The sequence below is a fragment of the Lutra lutra genome, chromosome 5, assembly GCF_902655055.1.
Source record: "Lutra lutra chromosome 5, mLutLut1.2, whole genome shotgun sequence".
Classification (NCBI taxonomy): Eukaryota; Metazoa; Chordata; class Mammalia; order Carnivora; family Mustelidae; genus Lutra; species Lutra lutra.
This window is the reverse complement of record NC_062282.1, coordinates 3,957,709-3,977,531: the sequence shown is the minus strand read 5'-3', so window position 1 is coordinate 3,977,531 and position 19,823 is coordinate 3,957,709. Positions and strand designations below refer to the sequence as shown.

Below are 19,823 nucleotides of genomic sequence, written 5' to 3'. Positions count from 1 at the left end.
AAGAGAGTAACAGGCTCCCTTCCTCTTCCTCTCCCGTTTCCCCCACAATGAATGAGGGGACAAGGGGGGCTCAGCCGAGAGTGGCTGGGAGGGCAGAGGTAGCTCTCAGGGACCTCCGCTGCTGGAGGTGTGCACCTGGCCTGCAGATCGTTACGATCAACCTGGACAGCCCCACTCTGGCATTCGACGGGGGTGGGGTGCGGGGGGGGGGGGGGGGGAGTCATGCCCTCTGAGAACCAGGGATCCGGGGATTGGTCCGCCCAGCGCCCCCCAGGGTCCCCTCCCTGGGCACAGAGCCCTTGGATGGGCTGGGCAGGACCAGCTTTCTGGTCCAGTAGGAGAGTCAGAGGTCCACCTGGGGTAGGCAAGGCTCCGGGTGTGGGCACGGACACGCGGGGGCACGTGTGCCAGGAAGCCCTGGATGTAGCATTGTTCACAAACCCCTGAAGTCCTCCACAGAACGCAGACACTGTCGCTTCCCTATAGCTGGAGTGCGACACCACCCGCGGGCATGTCGCAGTGACATGCCATGTCACTCACAGCTCCATCTCTGCCCACAGTGCACGAACACACTGGCTCAGTACAGGGACCACTCTGGACCTCACACAAATGACCCCTGCACATAAAGACAAAATGTGGCGCCATACGTGTAGGTCCCTCCTCAGGATTCTTGAGGCAGGAACACGAACGGTCTGAAAACCATGGACTGAATTTCTCGGAGAAAGTGCCAGGCAAACAGAAGGATGAAAGGGAGAAAGGCTTTAAGTTAGTGGCTGTGTCTTCCTTCTGAAGCACTTCCCCTGTGTTTCCAGAACATTCCACACTAAAGCCTGTGTGGCTTCTTCAGTCTTCACGAGGCACAGCTAGACGTACATTTCTGGGCTCTCTGCACACTAGGTTCCTGACAATACCATGCGACACGAGAAGACACATGAGGAATGTTACCTGGAGGAGAGGGGAACACTCAGTATGGGCAGGTTGGCGTCACACGCCTGGCTAACCGTGGGAGCGCTCACACAGCCTTCCCACCCACAGCGCCACCACTGACCCACCTGGCTGCCTTATTTACTCATGCGTTTTGTCAAAGCATTCCGCTCTAAGATCATCAAAGAATATCCAGAAAAGAACCCAACAAACAGGCAAAATCTGCATTTGTAGTTGGCGGGGAGGCGGAGGAGTGCGCCCAAACTCCACAGGTCTCCATGTTACCTCCACGCCTCCCTCCCGTTCACTGCTGGGGAGGACGCGCCCAGGCACGAGAACGCACTCCACTCAAGGCCCAACACGCCAGCAGAAGTGGGTCTGCTGGGTGACAGGCGCAGGGAGGGTGACGTGCACTCGGGCAGCATCCCAGTGAACGTGCCCTCTGTGGTCCAGGTGGTGCTGTTCATGGGCGAGGCTGCAGCGCCCCCTAACGGCCACGGTGCAACTCTTTCCATTCCCAAGCTCAAAACGCAGACTCCCGCTCTCCACACTCAAGCTGTGAGCTCCACAGTCACATCCTGACTTGAGAGAGAGAGAAGTGACAGCCTGAAGTATCACGTGCCAGTGGATTTTGTGCTTGGGATGAAAGGCTGGGACTTTCTCAGGAAAGTTCACGGGGACAGGGCTCAGAAGTGAGCTAAGATCATGGGCCACACTGCTCGCTGCCCCTCCTCACCGGCGCCATCCCAGGGGCAGCTCCTCAGGCTCCTGTGCCCCTTGTGTCCAGCAGCCCAGCCTGGAGCGTGTGGCCCCATGTGAGCGTCACCACAGGAGCAGTGGAGCAGATGGCCAGGCTTGTCCTGGCTGCTCAGCTTGGGCCACCCAGAGCCTGTGTGTTTCCTGGGCGCCCCGGACCCAGCACTAGTCTAAGGCCTCCCCATTCTACTCCAGCTTCAAATGTTCATTCACTCACTTGTTGACACGCTCGTTTAAATCCTACACCCCACAACCCAGTGTTCTGCTTGGATACCAGAAATTCAGTCTAACCGTAGCTCAGAACGGCTTCACAGCCTGAGGGTGCCAGGGCACTCCAGGGGAGGTCGGGTCTGTTCAATAGGCCACAACACCAAACAGATACGGACAAGTGAGCTCCACACACCTGGTGACCAGAGCTCAGCAACCAATGGAGAAGGTCTGGGGCTCCCTATCCTCTGCCAATTAAAAACACATAAGCCTACTGAGGTTATAAAACTATGACCAACCCACTCACCAGAAATTCCCCCACAAGCCACCTGCAAACCTAACCTCTTTGCCTTAACGTGCTTACCTTTGGGAAATGCTCCCCAAGGTCACTGTCACCCACTGGAGGCAAAATGCACTCATCACCTTGCCTGACCTTGTGGCTCAAGTGGCCACCTGCCCGCCTCCCTGCCTTCTTAGCTGTGGCCAGGAGACAGCCGTCAAGGGACCACACCACTGCCTCCAGCCCAAGCAACTTCAAGTCACAAGGAGGTACTTGTTGGCAAGGTCTTCCCCCTTGTGACTTCACATGTGCGCGCGCACACACACAGGTACACAGCTTTTAAATAGTCTCCCCACGATGTCAACTCCCCAACTTCTGCCCGATTTATTCTACCTCCACACTTTTGCCTGTAAAAATTATGCTCGTGATTCCCACATCCCGAAAGCACACTTAATATTTGTGATTCCAACCACCAAACCTGTGTCCCTGTCGCCAACCCCTGGTGCCTAACCCAGTAACCTCGGAGTCTCGACTCCTACCTGGCCCCTGGCCCCCAGTGCATGAATTTAGCAAGGAACCTCCAAGATAGATTTGAAACCCATGTACCCTTTATCTTCTGCGGCCACCCTGGACTCTCCCCAGACTTCCTGAGCGGTCTTAATGCCCCCTCTTGCTCTCCTCCCATCCTTTGGCCCCAGAACCGCCCTACTAAAATGTGATCACATAGGAGACCTCTGCTCAAACCTCCATCCAACCAAGAACAAGCCTGAAGCTGCCCAGGTCCGAGTGACGGCAGTCACCTGTATGATGGACCAAACACTCGCCTCCTTAAACAGCATGTCTGGGCTATACCAGCCTCCTTCCCGTATATAAAGGGCTCCTCCCTCTCAGAGCCAGTCACCGGACCGGGACAGTCACTCGTCTCCTCTCAGGGCTGGCTCCCTCCTCCCAGGCCCTAGCTCACCTGTTGCCTCCTCAGAGGGACTCTCCTTGCCCAATACACAGAAAGAGAGGAGTCACCCCTACTACTCCAGTGCACAGCTCCACGCTTCCTCCATGCACTTACTACAATTTCTGACTGCTCATTCACTGGGGTGGGGGGTAGGATTTTCTCTCCCAGCAGGTCACAGGTCTTTGCCAACTGGGCCCTTGCTGTTTGCTCTCTGGCTCCTCCCAGTGAGGCCCCTAGCACGAGCACATACTCAGCAAACACTGGAAGAAAGAACAACACACCAACAAACAACAAAGAGCTTCCAAAGGGCAATGCTGTGTTATTTATAAATCTCAATTATGTTTGTTATAATTACTTTAAAGACACGAGGCAGGAGTAGCAAAATAGTTGTCAAATGTAATTTTTAAAGGGCAGCAGTACTTGTAAGTAAACAAACCCGATCATGAGGGCCAATCAGTATGTAATCATCTGGTTTCCAATGTCTCTAAGAGCATCTCAGAGAAACCCGCTAGACAATGGTAATGTAGCACATTTCTACCACTTGGAATGGCCGTTTTATCTTTGGTTAGAGTGGAGAATTTTCCGTCTTTGGTTAGAGTAGAAGGAATGCCAAGTGTCACCCTTCACTGATCAGAACAATCGTGTGCATGGCTTACTTTTAATTTTTTATTATAAAAAACACATACAAGAGTTTTAAGAAATGATGAATATAAGACAAATCAGAACCACGGTGAGTTATTAAACCCATTTTCTATGTACAAATACTAAAATTCCGAAAGTGGAATATCATCAAATGTGAAACACATTATAGCACGGTCCATATATACACGGCACACACAGAGACCTGCCTGCGCGTCTCTGAATCGTCTATGTACAAACAGGTCGCTGACACAAAGCCTGCAAGTGAACGTCTACTCTTCAGCCCTCCTTGTCCTGATACAGTGACAGTCTGAAGGGCCTGCAGAGATAGGAAGATGATGCACTAGAACGGGTCTCTAAGGTTCTCTTGGGTTCTCCTCTGACCAGTCGTGCACTACACCGTGAGAAACAATTTTGAAGCCCACTTCCAGCTAAGACAGCCGAAGAGTCTTCTAGCTCTTTCTCAGCCAGCTTATTTTTCCCTAGTCAATCATTTCAGCGCAAAGTTCAAAATTAGCCTAGGAACCAAATCAATGCCTTTATATTAAATTCATTATAAAATGCCACTCAATTTTAAAAAGCGACTAAAGGACACTTTCTGCAGCAAAAAAGGGCAAGTTCAAGTTTTTGTTGTTTGACCAAGACACAATAATACAACCCACATGTCATGGAATCACAACAGCCTTAAGTGAAATGTATGCGGTTTAGGGAAAGGCAGCCCTGCCACGGCCGGCTTCTGTCTCCTCGCCACAGTGAGGAGAGCCTCTGGGCATTTTCTCCCTTCGATGTCTTTCCTTTTGAAACCTCAGTTTGTGCTCCGCGAGCGGACTCATCTATTTGTACTCGAGATATGTAAAGGCACTTCTCTAGACACGGGTGCGGGGCGGCTTAGCTGACTTCCTCCGCGCACAGTGAGCTGACTTCCTCCAGGCAGCTGAGCACCGCGGAGGGCACGCTGTGCACGGTCTCTTGGCGCCAGGCCTCCAGGATCTTGGATATTTCCGCTGGATTGCTGGGACTCAAATCACAGAGCGCGTACACAGCCGCCAGCTGGATGCCCCACGGGATATCTGCAAGGAATTTTCATATCCGTCATTACACAAGAAGATGCTTGTGATTCAGAATGTTCATGCTGTCCTCCACTGAATCACTATTCACATACAGGACACCCTCTGCCGGCATGAAAAATATGAAAGAAAAGTCCTGTAATGAAAAAATGGGTTAAGCACACATCTGCGGATGGAAAGAAACAGAAGAGCAGAGGAGCAGAAGGGCTGTGTGCAGGCCCCAGTGCTGGCCTGGCCCCCAGCACTGGCAAAGTCAGCACAGGCCATGCGGCCAAAACGCTCCCAACCTCGTGTGACCCGTGCCAGAGCTTCCCGGAGCAGCTCTGGAAGGATCGCACTCCACTCGAGAGTTTCCATAAAATGTGGAACCCAAAGCATTTGTCGAAGTGGTGACTCCACTGGCTATCCAGTGGGAGTGTTTACACGTGGGCTCTGAACACGAGGAACGCAGCCCTGCGGGGAGGCGCAGCTCGCCCCGCCCTGCCCTGCCCCCCCCCCCCACACTACAGTGCACCACTGGAGCACCAGCCAGGGCCAGAGGGCCACAGCCAGGCCCGAGACCCTGCCGTGAGGGCCTTCTCATTTCGCAGAAGGCTTTTCAGAAGTTATTTAATTAAAATCAGCTAAATTTTAGTTAAATTGTAATTCAAACCACACACCAGAAAACCCACAGCAGCTCCCAGCGGAGTGCGCAGGCCGAGCGGCCGCATGCCAATCCCCGCAACCGCGTGGCAGTGAGGGGGGCACGGAGCACCGCACGCAGGAAAGACACAGAGGCAGTGCAACGGGAGGAACGCAAGGGACTCGAAAACCACTTCAATAAACAAAGGTTTTACCTTCATCCCGGGCGTGCTGGATGAACATGCCGATGACGGAGCTGATGTTCTTCACGGCGGACGGGAAGCCCTCCTTCAAGCCCAGCTGGCCTAAGCGACCTGAGGACACAAGGAAACGAAAACGCGAGCCACCTTCAGTGAAGTGTGAACTTCTCGTAAAGCTCTAAAATTCTGGTTTCCTTCCTGTAACACCGTGTACGTGAACGATCCTGCAGTTCAAATGGGAACATGTCTCTTACATGAAAGCAGGTTAAAACGTGAGGCACCGGGACCCCACAGAGTGCCATGTATCTTACTGGGGGCAGTGGGGACCAAGGCGACCAACAGCCCCGGCTGTCACTCACACTCAGGACACAACAGCACCAGGATGTCTCAGCGAAGGTATGACAAGGAGTGGAACTGAGGAGAAAGACTGGCTGCCACAGGCTCACTGGGAAATGGTGGATTTCTGTGAGGCTCCAGGAAGCCCCGTACCGCTGCCCAGCAGGCCTGGCTTCGGTCCGACCCACAGCAGTTCTGACCCGGCTGAGAAGCGCAGCGGCACTTGAGTGTGGTTCGCAGACCCCCAGAGTCCTCAGGGTCAAAACAATTTTCACACCACCAGCACTCTCACTCAGCAGTGACCTGCATTCTTCCCAGAGCTGGGCCCAGACGGACGGCACGAAAGCTGGGGCCCCAGGACCTGGGAGCTGCTGGAATGGGAAGGGGACCAGGACGCTCCCCCATGCGACACCCACATCTCCCTGAAAGAATGACTGACTGACTACAGCTCTTCAGACCGAGATAGACACTTTCTCAAAAATGAATAAAGTGAACCTAGTCCCTGCAAGGAAATTTATCGCTGTTGTCCAAGATAAAATGTGAGCTCTTAAGCAAAACCAGAATTTTGGAAAACCTTCCATCAGCCACCCAGAGCTTGACAGCTTCAAAAATCTGATGAGATCAGTGATGATACTAATGCCTGTTTCCTCGATACTGTTGATATTTGGAAGACCTATGCAAATCAGTATTTTCCAAGTGCGTAGAGCAAGTCACAGAATCACGAATGGGCAGAAGGCCACCTCCACACACTGCGAGGGCCCCAGGCAGCTCAGCAGAAGACTCCCTGGGGAGGTTCAGACTTCAAGCTGCATCCAGCCTTCCGGGAGGTCCCCCTTGTGGAAGTTCAACGCAGTGTCGAAGAACATCCACAAGGATCTGAAGAGGCTATTAAAATACTCCTCTCCCTTTATCAGCTCCATACAAAACTAGATTTTCTTCACACACTTCAACCAAAACAACGTACTGCAGGAGCCTGAGTGCAGAGCAGAGAGGCCCACGAACCAAACAGTGAAGAGGTCTGCGATAGGATAAATGCCGTTCTCCTCACCGTTGTTGTTGCTGGGCAAATACTGCTCATGGAGAATGTCGTCTATGTTAACAATGATTTACTGTTATTAATGTTAAATGAATAGCTACATGTTATTTTTAATCCTGAACATCTTAACACCTGGTAGATATGACCTGGAGTGACAGAAGCTCCGGGGTTTCTCACTGGGGGCAGCGAAAGCCAACTGAAGGCTAACGCAAACAAGATGAGGCCACCAGCTAGTTCCCACCCACCCGGTCCTTCCTTCATTCCCAGGATCCAGGGACTCGAGCTTGCTTCAAAGCCGAGGCCCCATTCTCTGTCTCATGGGGAGAGGACTCTGGGACACGCCCGGATGCACTCTTACCACATTCTTCCTGGGTTCTTACGACAGGACCCTGCAATCTCACAGTTCTGTATGCACGTTTTCTCAGTACCACACACATTCTCAGGTTTGTATGTGAACCCAGGCCCTCAGCTTTATCTCTTTCTCTAATATGGAGAAACAGGCCGAGGACACTACAGAAACCTTTATTACTTACTATCCCCGAGAAAAACCAACTTAGCGCTGGTTACATGCACCCTAAATGCTATGACAGAGAGCAAACGCTCCATAAATTCCTACTGATGGATGAATGCCTGGAAAATTTCAAATCCATGGTGAAACTTAAACATCTGGATAATTTCTGGTAAATCTTTCACTGAGGCTGAAAAGTATTGTACTTCAGGGGTCAGGAATTTCACTTACTGATCACTCAATAGCAGATAATTATCTGCTTCCAATCAGATCAGATTGGTAATGGTATGTCCCCAGATCTGTCTTGCAAGACAATCTACCAGGGGTGTTCAAACCGTTAGTGACAGTAGAGATAGGAACGGGCGTGTGCCAAACACAGATAGGGCTCATCCGGCCGTAGGATGTGAGTGTAACCTCAGGTAATAGAGAACCCTATTAAAATGGCTTCTGTTCTTTCAATTAAAAATGCTTAATGAATTGGATTTTGTAAGTGATTTAAATTAATGGAGCTATCAGGGCTATAGTAAGAGGAAGTCATAACTCAGAGGTAGGTGGCTTAGGGGAAAAAACTTACATCCATGATGACAAAGATGATGGACAAATTTGCTCACTACATGGGAAGCAAAGTCCTCCTACAGAAGGAAAGTGAGTCCAGGGTGGCCCAGCCACATTAAAACACAACAAGTAAGAAATGTGGACTTAACCTCCAAGTCTAAGGACTGCCCAGCACCCAGGGAAGCGTGAGGAGGGCAGCTGGGGGCCAGCCAGGAAGGTGCCTGTGTAGCCACCAGGGTTTTCATTCAAGAGCGCAGATACAGACACCCGAGGGAAAAGTGTGCTGAGAGAATTTCAAAGAAAAGGAAACAAGCCTGGGAAGAGACTGGGTACAAATCAACAATGGTTACTTCACCTGGACCCACAAAAACCTGCTGTGGGAAACGGCGTTCTCCTAGCTTCCAGGATCCAGGCAAGACCAGATGGGCCAGGGGTAGTTCACAAGCTCTCTGGGGGCAGAAAAGGTACCACGTAGCCCTGCACTCAACTTAATCCAGCAGCATGCGAACTGTGGTCCCTGCTCTGCCACCTCCCCATGGTGTGACCCCAGAAACAAGGGCTGAGCCTTTCCAAGCTCACGTCTGCCCTGACCGAGGTAAGTTCTTCCACTTCTCATGGCCCCCTGAACCCACAGCAATGCACTTTACAAAATGCGCTAACACATCATCGTTGAAGATGTCAGACCCTGATCTAATAATCCTACACTCGCCAAGAGCAATCTTCACACCCCTATCCAGCATCAGACAACACAGAACTGCTCTGACAGAAAGCGTCTTTTATTTCCCATGGAATGAAAATCCAGTTAGGGTTTTGCAAATCTAGAAATAAAAATAAACATTAACTCCTTTATTTTATGAATGATTAGTGATTTCAGTCATTATTAAATCACAGCCCAGCAATTTAATTACTTGCTAAATTCTTCAGTGTCAGCTTCAGAAACCATAAGAAGTTCTCCAATGGACTATCTTCTTAGAAACAGTTCCAACTCCCAAGTCTGACAGGTGTGCAGACGGGCCCACGCACATCCGACCCTGACACGACTCCTCAGAACTCTGCCAGCAGGCCTCGCCTGTCTGTGCGCCCCACCCTCGGCCATCCACCCACATCCCGCCCCATCACCCAGGAATATCGCTTCGGTGGACAGCGAGCCAAAGCAGGCAAAGCTGAGCCACCACTGGCCAGCCCCAGCCCGCGGAACCATGGCCAGCCCGGCTGCCCCAGCAGCCCTCTCCCGTCTACAGATCTATGGAGGCCCCCAGGCCTGCCTCTGCTCTCACTTTCACCATCACCAGCTCCTAGCTATCCACCCTCGGGATCACATTCGATATTTATGTTAACATTTTATCCCACAATACTGTTAACTATGTATTGTCAATTATTCCCGTAATATACGACTTACTATGTATGACTTTCATTATGTCAGTATCCACACACACATCTTCTAAAAAGCTTTTCAGGCAATCTGGACATCCAGCCAAATGTGGAAGACTTCTGAGAGCCCACTGTACGGGAGATTCGCGCATGAGGCTGACGCTCTGCCGTGGACGCCCAGGGACTGCGCGGAAGTCACCAGAAGTGACCAGCAGCCTTCCGCTCTCCCACACCCGTCCCCTCTCCTGCTCCGGCCAACACGTATGTGTATGTAAACAAACCCCTCTGCAAACAACAGCAAAAATCACACCATATTTCCTAAGTGTGACTTCAAAAAGTTTATCATGTTCTTTCAAGATTCCAAAGATACTTTATCTATCTAGATCAAGAGATCTATTTATGGATTTAACAACATCTCCCAATTTTTTAAATTTTCAAATAGGTTCTATAATTTAAAATGTCATTTCCAAGTATGAACATTTTCCTGGAATCCTGGAGAGAAGATGCTATCGAAAGCAGAGCGAGATGTCCAGATGCCAGTGCACTGCTGAGAATGCTGTCCCTAGCCCTGCTCTGTCCTTACTGCTTCCGGGTGAGGGCTGAAATTGTTCCTCAGGGTTTCCTGAAATAAGGGACTCTGCAAACTATGTTTTGAGACATTCCCCCAGGGAGCAGTTCATCCACTTCCACACCTCAAGCTGTCTTTGCAGGCATCTCTTCGAATTCCCCTACCGTCTCCAGCAATCACTTGGCCCACAGGCTCTCTTTTTGGTAACTTCCCCCCAGGTGTACTTCTGGCTCTATCCAGTGGAAGGAGATGTCTTCCCTAAGAGCAGGCTGCTGCTTGGACCATTTTGCACTTTCACTCAGCACCACGTTCTTCAGTAAAGTGTGCACAGAGCAGCAATGCCAATTTACTGGGACGGCGACCTAACTAGCCGTTACATACACGTCACAGACAGATCTAGTTACGGGACTTACTTAGATGACTTAAATATTCGCAAACCTTACTTCAAGTGGTACTATCTTGAAGCTCTAACTAACTAAACTCCAAAGATACTTAAAAGTCATGGTGAGTATGTTCTAGGATCTGAGGGGCTACAACACTGGTATCAGATGAGCCTTGATGGTGTGGCTCAGGGGGCAAGGACTATGTGCTAGAGATGGAGAAGTCCATTCAAAGTAAGAAGAGCCTTCCAAAAATTAACACATCTCCTCAGTGATAACTCTGGAGAGCAACTCGTCAGAGATGATGCAAGGAGGAAAAAATAAGTAAAAATAAAAAATAAAAAAGTATGGGCGACAGGGAGCAGAACCAAAAACCCAGAGATCCTGCTTACCCAAGATGGAAGAGCATCTATGTCCCATTTAAAACCTGTATATGGGCTTGGAGGAAAACAAGGCTAGTCCCTAGTCATGGAGTTGCACGATGTGACCCTGCCTGGGCCAGCGGAGAAGAACGTAGTACACGTGCACGTTACAGACACCGTACGAGTCCCGAGCATCACAGACTGCACGTGTGCACGTGCGTGTTCCAGTGGAACCAAGCAGCACACGCTCAATCACATGTACAGTGAACCGCATGAAGACCTCATCTCTGACAAAGTCAGAGAAGACATTAATTTATAAAGAAAGGGTCTGAGCGAGGAGAAGGAAGTGAGAATGCATCTGATACGGGGGTGGCAGAAATCCGTCATTACGGGAGGTTTTGGTCAGCAACCTTTATTACACTTAACCCACTAATATGTGATCAGTAACAAGAAAACGTTTTATTAAAACAGACAACTCACCGATCAGCCTCAGTATCGATGCTATAATAATATCAGGAGTATATGCAATGTTCGCATGTCCTTTTCTGTATTTTATCCACTTATCCATTACAGGCCACAGCTCTTTACTAAAAAAACAACAGAATATATATATACATACACGAGCGTGAAAAGCTTGCATGCTCACCATCACTCAGATATCAACAGCTTCAAAATGGTCCATAAGAATTAGACAATTGAGAAAGAAGGACTTTTCTTTTTAATTTACTTATTTTTAAGTAGGCTCCATGCCCAACCTGGGGCTCAAACTCACAACCGTGAGGTCAGGAGTCGCACGCTCTACCAAGCCAGTCAGGCACCGCAGAACAAGGTCTTCTGAAGATGTAACCTTTTAGGTTAAGAAGAGACCAGACACAGGAAGCTCACACACTCTCCACCCATCCAGATACTTGGGTCCACACTGACTTAAAAGGAGCTGCAAGTACCTATAGGCTTGGACCTTTATTCTGTGTCCACCCCTCCTACAAGGCTTTGAGCAGGGATGCTAGACAATGTCCCCAAGTCACAGAATTGGAAGAGGTGGGAGTCTGGATTTTCACTGGGGACGTTCCAGACGTGCATGTGGCACCTGTGTTCTAGAAGCCTCTGCCATGTCCTCGGAGGAGCGTGGAGGTCAGAGGCAACAATCAAACCACACCTTACAAAGTCTCTACTGACTGAAAACAGTGCCAGCTCCTCTTTGCTTTCTCTTCCTTCCAAAGTGTATTTACTTCTTATATGGTATTTATAGTATTAAAAAGTTAAATGTCAACACACAGAAAAAAAGGTACATTAAAAGCACCTCAAATTGAGCCATTTTCAGGTAACATTACTCAACTAATTCTGGACTTTCCTTTCGCTGTCCTTCTCTAGGCGCACAGTATAAACCCAGTGGAGGTGACCACAGCACTCTGGGCTCCGGGTGTGGCATTGGCTCAGGCACAGATCCCGCTCTTCAACACTCCATCCTCACCCCCAGCGGGGGTGCCCAGAACAACCTGTGGTGGACTTACTTGTCACCCTGCCTGCTGTGCTCCTCCCAGTCAGGAGATGAGGCCCACAGGAGGCACTCACATCTTTATACAGACAGTACTGGACACACCACACCGTCACTCCCTTAGCCAGCAAAGCATGGGAGCTACTCCCACGTCAATATCTAAACATCCACTTACAGCGATTATTTTAATGTGGCAGGACCATAATTCAATTCCCTATCATTTGACATTTAGACACATAATCTGTCCCTAGTGTTAAGGAGGAAACGAGAGCCCAGTTTTCCACAGAACAAATTTAAGTACCTCCAGGATACGGACTATTAATCCTTTGTGAATCCTCTGTAATGCCACAGACTCCTTTAAATCAGTCTTTCTCAATCAGGCTTCCAAGAAAATTAAGATCTATGGAACAATCACCTGAGTGAAGGTTTTCTCCGCTCTCCCACCTCCTGCTCTTCCAGAGATAGTATATGGCTAGTGCCAGAATTCTCCATGCATAGAGAAGAGCGGATTCATTACATAAAGCAGATGCCTGAGACTAAGCTCCTTCCTGAAACCCAGTGAGAAGAGCCACTAACATGGCACTCTTCCTATACTGTTCACACGGGCTTCCCAGAGTATCTGAATGTTAAGATCTGATCATGACACTTGCCCCTACACCAGTCATGGAGGGCTGCCTTTCTGGGCACTGCTCTAGGAGTTGGGGATGTTCCAGTGAACCCAAACTCCTCCTTCACAGGGGTCACCGCTCCTTGGGAGAGAGACAGTAGTAACAGAATATAAGGAAAGTAAGTTACAGCCACCACCAAAACAAAGCAAGGGGATGTAACAATAATACATGTCTTTTACCGAGAGTTTTACCAATTTTTACCCAAATCAAATGTCGCTTGTAAAATGTTTCAGCAACCTTCAAGAGCAAAAACAATTCAAAGCACAATTCAGCAACCGCGCGACAGCCTACCTTCCAATTCAAGAACCCAACTTTCAGTTAGCACAACAGCCTGGTACCTTATAATGTTATCATGTGTCCAAATCCACTTCTGATGGCAGCAGAGCAGGTCAATAGCAAATATGTACTCCCAAGTGTTATCACTTAAGTCTTCCCCAAATTTTTCACTGGACTGAAACTCCGTTTTTGGACACAACTGTATGGTCAACAGCAGCTTAGAAACCATGAAACCCACATCCACAGGAGCATTCTAGCAAATGCAAAAGAAAAAAGAAAATTTAGAGTTTCCAATGTAACACATCTTATGTTAGTCATCTCGTAAGAGTGTAATAAGCATTAGATGTATAATCATTTAATTTTAAAAAACACTTTTTGAAAGTTGTATTTGAATAGGAACTATGTTTATCGTAGTCCTATAATATTTGCCCTAAAATGACTATAAGCATAGAGATTGGTAGGCCAGATAAGAAAACTCCAGGCAGGGGCACCTGGGTGGCTCAGTCGGTTACGCATGCCAACTCTTGGTTTCGGCTCTGGTCATGATCTCAAGGTCCTGAGGTCGAGCCTGGGGGCTCCATGTTCCAGACTTCCCTCTGGCTCTGCCCCAGGGAAGGGGCTTACACACTTGTGCTTTCTAAAATAAATAAAATATTAAAAAAAAAGAAAGCCTCCAGGCAGAGAGCAGGATCTAATCCGGCAGAAAGGAGATAAGCTGCAATACAGACAGAAATGCAAATGTATTTTACCTCAAATCAGAGAAGAAAAGTTGTAACTTTTTTAAACTTTGAAACAAAGTTCTTCCAGTTCTATCATCCTCTGACCCTCAATATCAGTCTTTTTACAAAAATTCATAAACTTGGGTCAGCCAGCACCAGACTCCTCACCCGGCATCGTTCACACCTGTGCACGTTTGATGCGACACGTCCCGGGAGCCTGAACACTCGTTCCTGTCGCTGAATGTTATCCTTTATGTGAGGGACCAGTCTGCTTACGCACTCACCCCAACAGACATCGCACTCTCCAGCCCAGGCTTCCCGTAAAATGCTATGAGCGTGCATATAACCTGTCTTTGTGTGAACATTAATTTGACATCTCTTGAACAAATACCTAGCAATGGATTTGTAATTTTTTCCTTTCTTATGCTGTTTTTTATTGGGTTCTGTTATTAAAAATAAACAGCGGGTCCCTGGGTGGCTCAGTCGGTTAAATGTCTGAATTACTCTTGATCTCAGTGCAGGTCTTGATCTCAGGGTCATGAGTTCAAACCCTGTGTTGGGCTCCACAATAGGCACGGAGTCTACATTAAAAAAAATAATTCATTAAGTAAAAAATAAAAAAAACTTGCAAAACATACTAGGAAAAGACTGGAATTACTTGGTTCTTCAAAAGACTAGGCAAAATTCAGTGGAATCTACACATGATTTTTATACAGTAAATTATACATCAATATTTCCACTTCTTTTGTGACAACTGAAAACAACTGATTTATCAACTGTTCCACCTCTAAAACCAAGTTTGGTCTTTTTTATTTTGCTAAGAAAGCATCCTCAGCTTCCGGCCTGTCAAACAAAGCTGCAGGTGGTGGTCTTCTCAACCTTTCTCCCACATCTGGAGTCTGTTTTCTTTCTCATTTTTGAAATCCTCAATATTTTCTATTTTCTCTTTTTTCATTAATCTGATCTGGGAGCTCTATAATTTGCTACTATTTCTTTTTTTTCTTTTTTTTTTAAATTTTTTTATTTTTATTTTTTTTTATTTTATTTTTTATAAACATATATTTTTATCCCCAGGGGTACAGGTCTGTGAATCGCCAGGCTTACACACTTCACAGCACTCACCATAGCACATACCCTACCCAATGTCCATAATCCCACCCCCCTCTCCCAACCCCCCTCCCCCCATCAGCCCTCAGTTTGTTTTGTGAGATTAAGAGTCACTTATGGTTTGTCTCCCTCCCAATCCCATCTTGTTACATTTATTCTTCTCCTACCCCCTTAACCCCCCATGTTGCATCTCCTCTCCCTCATATCAGGGAGATCATATGATAGTTGTCTTTCTCCGATTGACTTATTTCGCTAAGCATGATACCCTCTAGTTCCATCCACGTCGTCGCAAATGGCAAGATTTCATTTCTTTTGATGGCTGCATAGTATTCCATTGTGTATATGTACCACATCTTCTTTATCCATTCGTCTGTTGATGGACATCTAGGTTCTTTCCATAGTTTGGCTATTGTAGACATTGCTGCAATAAACATTCAGGTGCACATCTCTTATTATAATCTTTGGCTTAAAATCTAATTGATCTGATATAAGGATTGCCACTCCTGCTTTCTTCTGATGTCCATTAGCATGGCAAATTCTTTTCTAACCCCTCACTTTAAATCTGGAAGTATGTACGGGTTTAAGATGAGTTTCTTGTAGGCAACATATAGATGGGTTTTGTTTTTTATCCATTCTGATACCCTGTCTCTTTTGATTGGGGCATTTAGCCCATTAACATTCAGGGTAAGTATTGAGAGATATGAATTTAGTGCCATTGTATTGCCTGTAAGGTGACTGTTATTGTATATTGTCTCTGTTTCTTTCTGATCTACTACTTTTAGGGTCTCTCTTTGCTTAGAGGACCCCTTTCAATATTTCCTGTAGAGCTGGTTTGGTATTTGCAAATTCTTTCAGTTTTTGTTTGTCCTGGAAGCTTTTTATCTCTCCTTCTATTTTCAACGATAGCCTAGCTGGATATAGTATTCTTGGCTGCATGTTTTTCTCGTTTAGTTCTCTGAATATATCACGCCAGCTCTTTCTGGCCTGCCAGGTCTCTGTGGATAAGTCTGCTGCCAATCTAATATTTTTACCATTGTACGTTACAGACTTCTTTTCCCGGGCTGCTTTCAGGATCTTTTCTTTGTCACTAAGACTTGTCAATTTTACTATTAGTTGACGGGGTGTGGACCTATTCTTATTGATTTGGGGGGGGGGGTTCTCTGAGCCTCCTGGATTTTGATGCTTGTTCCCTTTGCCATATTGGGGGAATTCTCTCCAATAATTCTCTCCAATATACCTTCTGCTCCCCTCTCCATTTCCTCTTCTTCTGGAATCCCAATTATTCTAATGTTGTTTCATCTTATGGTGTCACTTATCTCTCGAATTCTCCCCTCGTGGTCCAGTAGCTTTTTGTCCCTCTTTTGCTCAGCTTCTTTATTCTCTGTCATTTGGTCTTCTATATCGTAAATTCTTTCTTCTGCCTCATTTATCCTAGCAGTGAGAGCCTCCATTTTTTATTGCACCTCATTAATAGCTTTTTTGATTTCAACTTGGTTAGATTTTAGTTCTTTTATTTCTTCAGAAAGGGCTTTTATATCTCCTGAGAGGGTTTCTCTAATATCTTCCATGCCTTTTTCGAGGCCGGCTAGAACCTTGAGAATTGTCATTCTGAACTCTAGATCTGACATATTACCAATGTCTGTATTGATTAGGTCCCTAGCCTTTGGTACTGCCTCTTGTTCTTTTTTTTGTGGTGAATTTTTCCGGCTTGTCATTTTGTCCAGATAAGAGTATATGAAGGAGCAAGTAAAATACTAAAAGGGTGGCAACAACCCCAGGAAAATATGCTTTAGCCAAATCAGAAGAGATCCCAAATCGTGGAGGGGGAGAAAGGGGATAAAAAGAAGTTCAGAAAGAAAAAAAAAAAAAAAAGAAAGAAAGAAAAAAAAAAACAATTAAAAAAAGAAAACCAATAAAGAAAAAATATAAAAAGGAAAAAATATATATATATATATTAGATAAACTAGTTAAAAAACATTAAAAAAGAAAAGGGTAAAAGTTAAAAAATTTACCAGAAGAAGAAAAATAAATTGAAAAAGAAAAAAAAAATTAAATTAACTGCAAGGCTAAGGAATCATGGGGAGAAAGCCACGAGTTCCATGCTTTGCTTTCTCCTCCTCTGGAATTCCGCCGCTCTCCTTGGTATTGAAACTGCACTCCTTGGTAGGTGAACTTGGTCCTGGCTGGGTTTCTCGTTGATCTTCTGGGGGAGGGGCCTGTTGTAGTGATTCTCAAGCGTCTCTGCCCCAGGCGGAGTTGCACCGCCCTTACCCGGGCCGGGCTGAGTAATCTGCTCGGGTTTGCTTTCGGGAGCTTTTGTTCCCTGAGCGCTTTCCGTAGAGTCCGGAGGACGGGAGTGAAGATGGCGGCCTCCCGGTCTCCGGCCCGGAGGAGCCGAGAGCCCAGGGCCCCACTCTTCAGTGCGCCCTCAGAGAACAGCGCCCAATGACTCCCGTCACCCTGGCCTCCGGCCGTGCTCCGAGCTGACCGAGCCTGCGACCGGTTCAAGGCAACCCCGAGCTGAGAGTCACTCCTCGGCTCTGTCTCTGTAGCCGGCTTCCCCGTTCTAATACCGGTAAGCTCTGCGACACTCAGACACCCCCGATCCTTCTGCGACCCTGCGGGACCTGAGGCCGCGCTCACCCCGCCTGGGCTTCACCCCAGTTAAGCCTCTGGAGCGATGTCCCTCAGCGGAACAGACTTTTAAAAGTCCCGATTTTGTGCTCCGTTGCTCCGCCGCTCGCCGGGAGCCGGCCCCTCCCCCCGTGGTCTATCTTCCCATCGCTTTGGATTCACTTCTCCGCCAGTCCTACCTTGCAGAAAGTGGTTGATTTTCTGTTTCTAGAATTGCTGTTCTTCTTCTCTTCGATCTCCCGTTGGATTTGTAGGTGTTTGCAATCTTCAGATAAGCTATCTAGCTGATCTCCGCTACCTGAAGTAGTCTCTGCTGCTACTTCTCTGTCATCTTGACTCCTCCCCCACCTGTTTTGTTACTATTTCTTAAAGGCAATGAGTTTTTTTTTCTACGTTTTTTTCTTCTCTGCTTCATTACTATTTATTACCTTTTAAACTCTATTCCTTTTCTTCTAGATCCCTTCTAGGATCTCAGATATTTAATTTCTAAGATGACAATCAGCCATTCTATTATCTAATAATGAAAACATTTAAACTACCTTAATGAGTATAAGTTTTATGAAAACTAGAGATCTTTGGTACGAAACGTTTTCCTTTTCAATGACTTTTAAAACATTCATCTTTTGAGTTCCTGTTCATTCCCAGAGTGTTCAGGACCATGTATTCCAACTTTCAAGGAGTGTTTACGGAATCTTTGAATTACTTATAGAGGATTTCATGGAATTACTACCAAAGAGCGTATGGAATCTTTACGTTTTAGGAATTAAAGTTTTCATGTGGCCAAATTCATCACTGGTTTTATAAATGTGCCATAGACATGCAAAGAAATATATATTCTTTCAAGTTTACTTGTATTATTGAATTCCACTGTTCTACTCATTTTTGTCTATCTGATCTGTTGAATTCTGTGAGAGAAAATCTGGAAGTCTTATAATGGTGTTTTTATCTCAAGTATTACTCACTTTTTATACCTTTGATTTTATATTTTTATTTGATATGATATAGAACAAACACATTTAGTGAAATTCTATTTTCTTTATAATGTCTTTTATCATCAAACTATCATATCTGGTTTCACCCCGACCAGGCCACCTGGAGGTTCCAGTGTACAAGCAGGAGGACCAAGCAGGGGCTACTGCCCTGCAGGAACCTGGGAGGAGGGGGCATGACTGAGGCAGGTCAATGACACGAGATGGAAGGGCTCTTCTGACTAAGCTGCTGACCTGAGTCCGATGGTGTCTCTCAAGATGACACTCATTTATCTAGACGAGTTGCTGGAAAGATGATTACGGTCTTGCTTTTTAATGTTTCCTTAACTTCTGTTTACCAATAGCCCTTTCCTCTATTTCTTATAAGAAAACAGAAGTCGGGGCACCCAGGAGGTTCAAGCAGTTGGGTGTTGGGACTCCTGATTTCAGAGCAGGTTAGGATCTTCAGGTTGTGAGCTTGAGCCCGGGCATCAGGCTCTCTGCTCAGCATGGAGTCGGCTTGGGATGCCCTCTCTCCCTCTCCCTGTGCCCTCCCATGCTCTCGCTCTCTCTTTAAAAAAAGAGAAAAATTCTCTCTCCCTTTCCCTCTGCCCCCACTCACGCTCTTAAAAAAAAAAGGAAAAGAAAAAAGAAAACAGTCTAATGAATATTAATATCAAAAAGCACAAAAATGGAAAGCAAAATGACATATAAAACTGCACTACACACATAAGCCAGGATAACTTCAAGAGGAAATTCATATACGGTCATTTAAAAACAAACCAAGGTTGGGAAGCCGGGTGGCTCAATTTAGGCTTCATTTAGGCTCAGGTCATGATCTCAGTTTCATGAGCTCAAGCCCTGAATTACGCTCTCTGCTCAGCATGGAATCTGCTTGGGATTCTCTCTCTCCTTCTCCCCTGTGCCCCTCCTACACTCTCTCTCTCTTAAAAAAAAAAAAAAAAAACAAAACAATACAAACAAACAAAAAAAAACCAGAGATTCTCGCCCTCTGCCACTCCTCCCACACACACGTGCACATTTTCTCTAAATAAATAAAATATAAAAAACAAAGATCAACCTCTCACTGAATTCAACATCGCTTCTTAGAGTTTACCACTGTCAATTCAACCTCCAGAGGTTCACACTAGACCACAGCTGTAACATAAAAGAACACCAATCTAGATGGTATAT

The 19,823-nt window shown here is 46.8% G+C and overlaps 1 protein-coding gene across 3 annotated transcripts in view; it reads right to left on the bottom strand.

The window, feature by feature from the left end:
* Positions 1 to 3,771: 3,771 nt before the first annotated feature.
* Positions 3,772 to 19,823, bottom strand: part of ICE1 (interactor of little elongation complex ELL subunit 1) — a 59,941-nt gene continuing 43,889 nt past the window's right edge. For 2 of the 3 annotated variants that reach the window (XM_047729223.1, XM_047729225.1), the window contains 4 exons: positions 13,264 to 13,454; positions 11,243 to 11,349; positions 5,662 to 5,760; positions 3,772 to 4,828 (listed from right to left, as the gene is read on the bottom strand). In XM_047729223.1, the coding sequence (XP_047585179.1) occupies positions 4,647 to 4,828; positions 5,662 to 5,760; positions 11,243 to 11,349; positions 13,264 to 13,454 (579 nt within the window). In that variant the 3' untranslated portion in view covers positions 3,772 to 4,646. The other variant, XM_047729224.1, reaches the window with a different exon arrangement.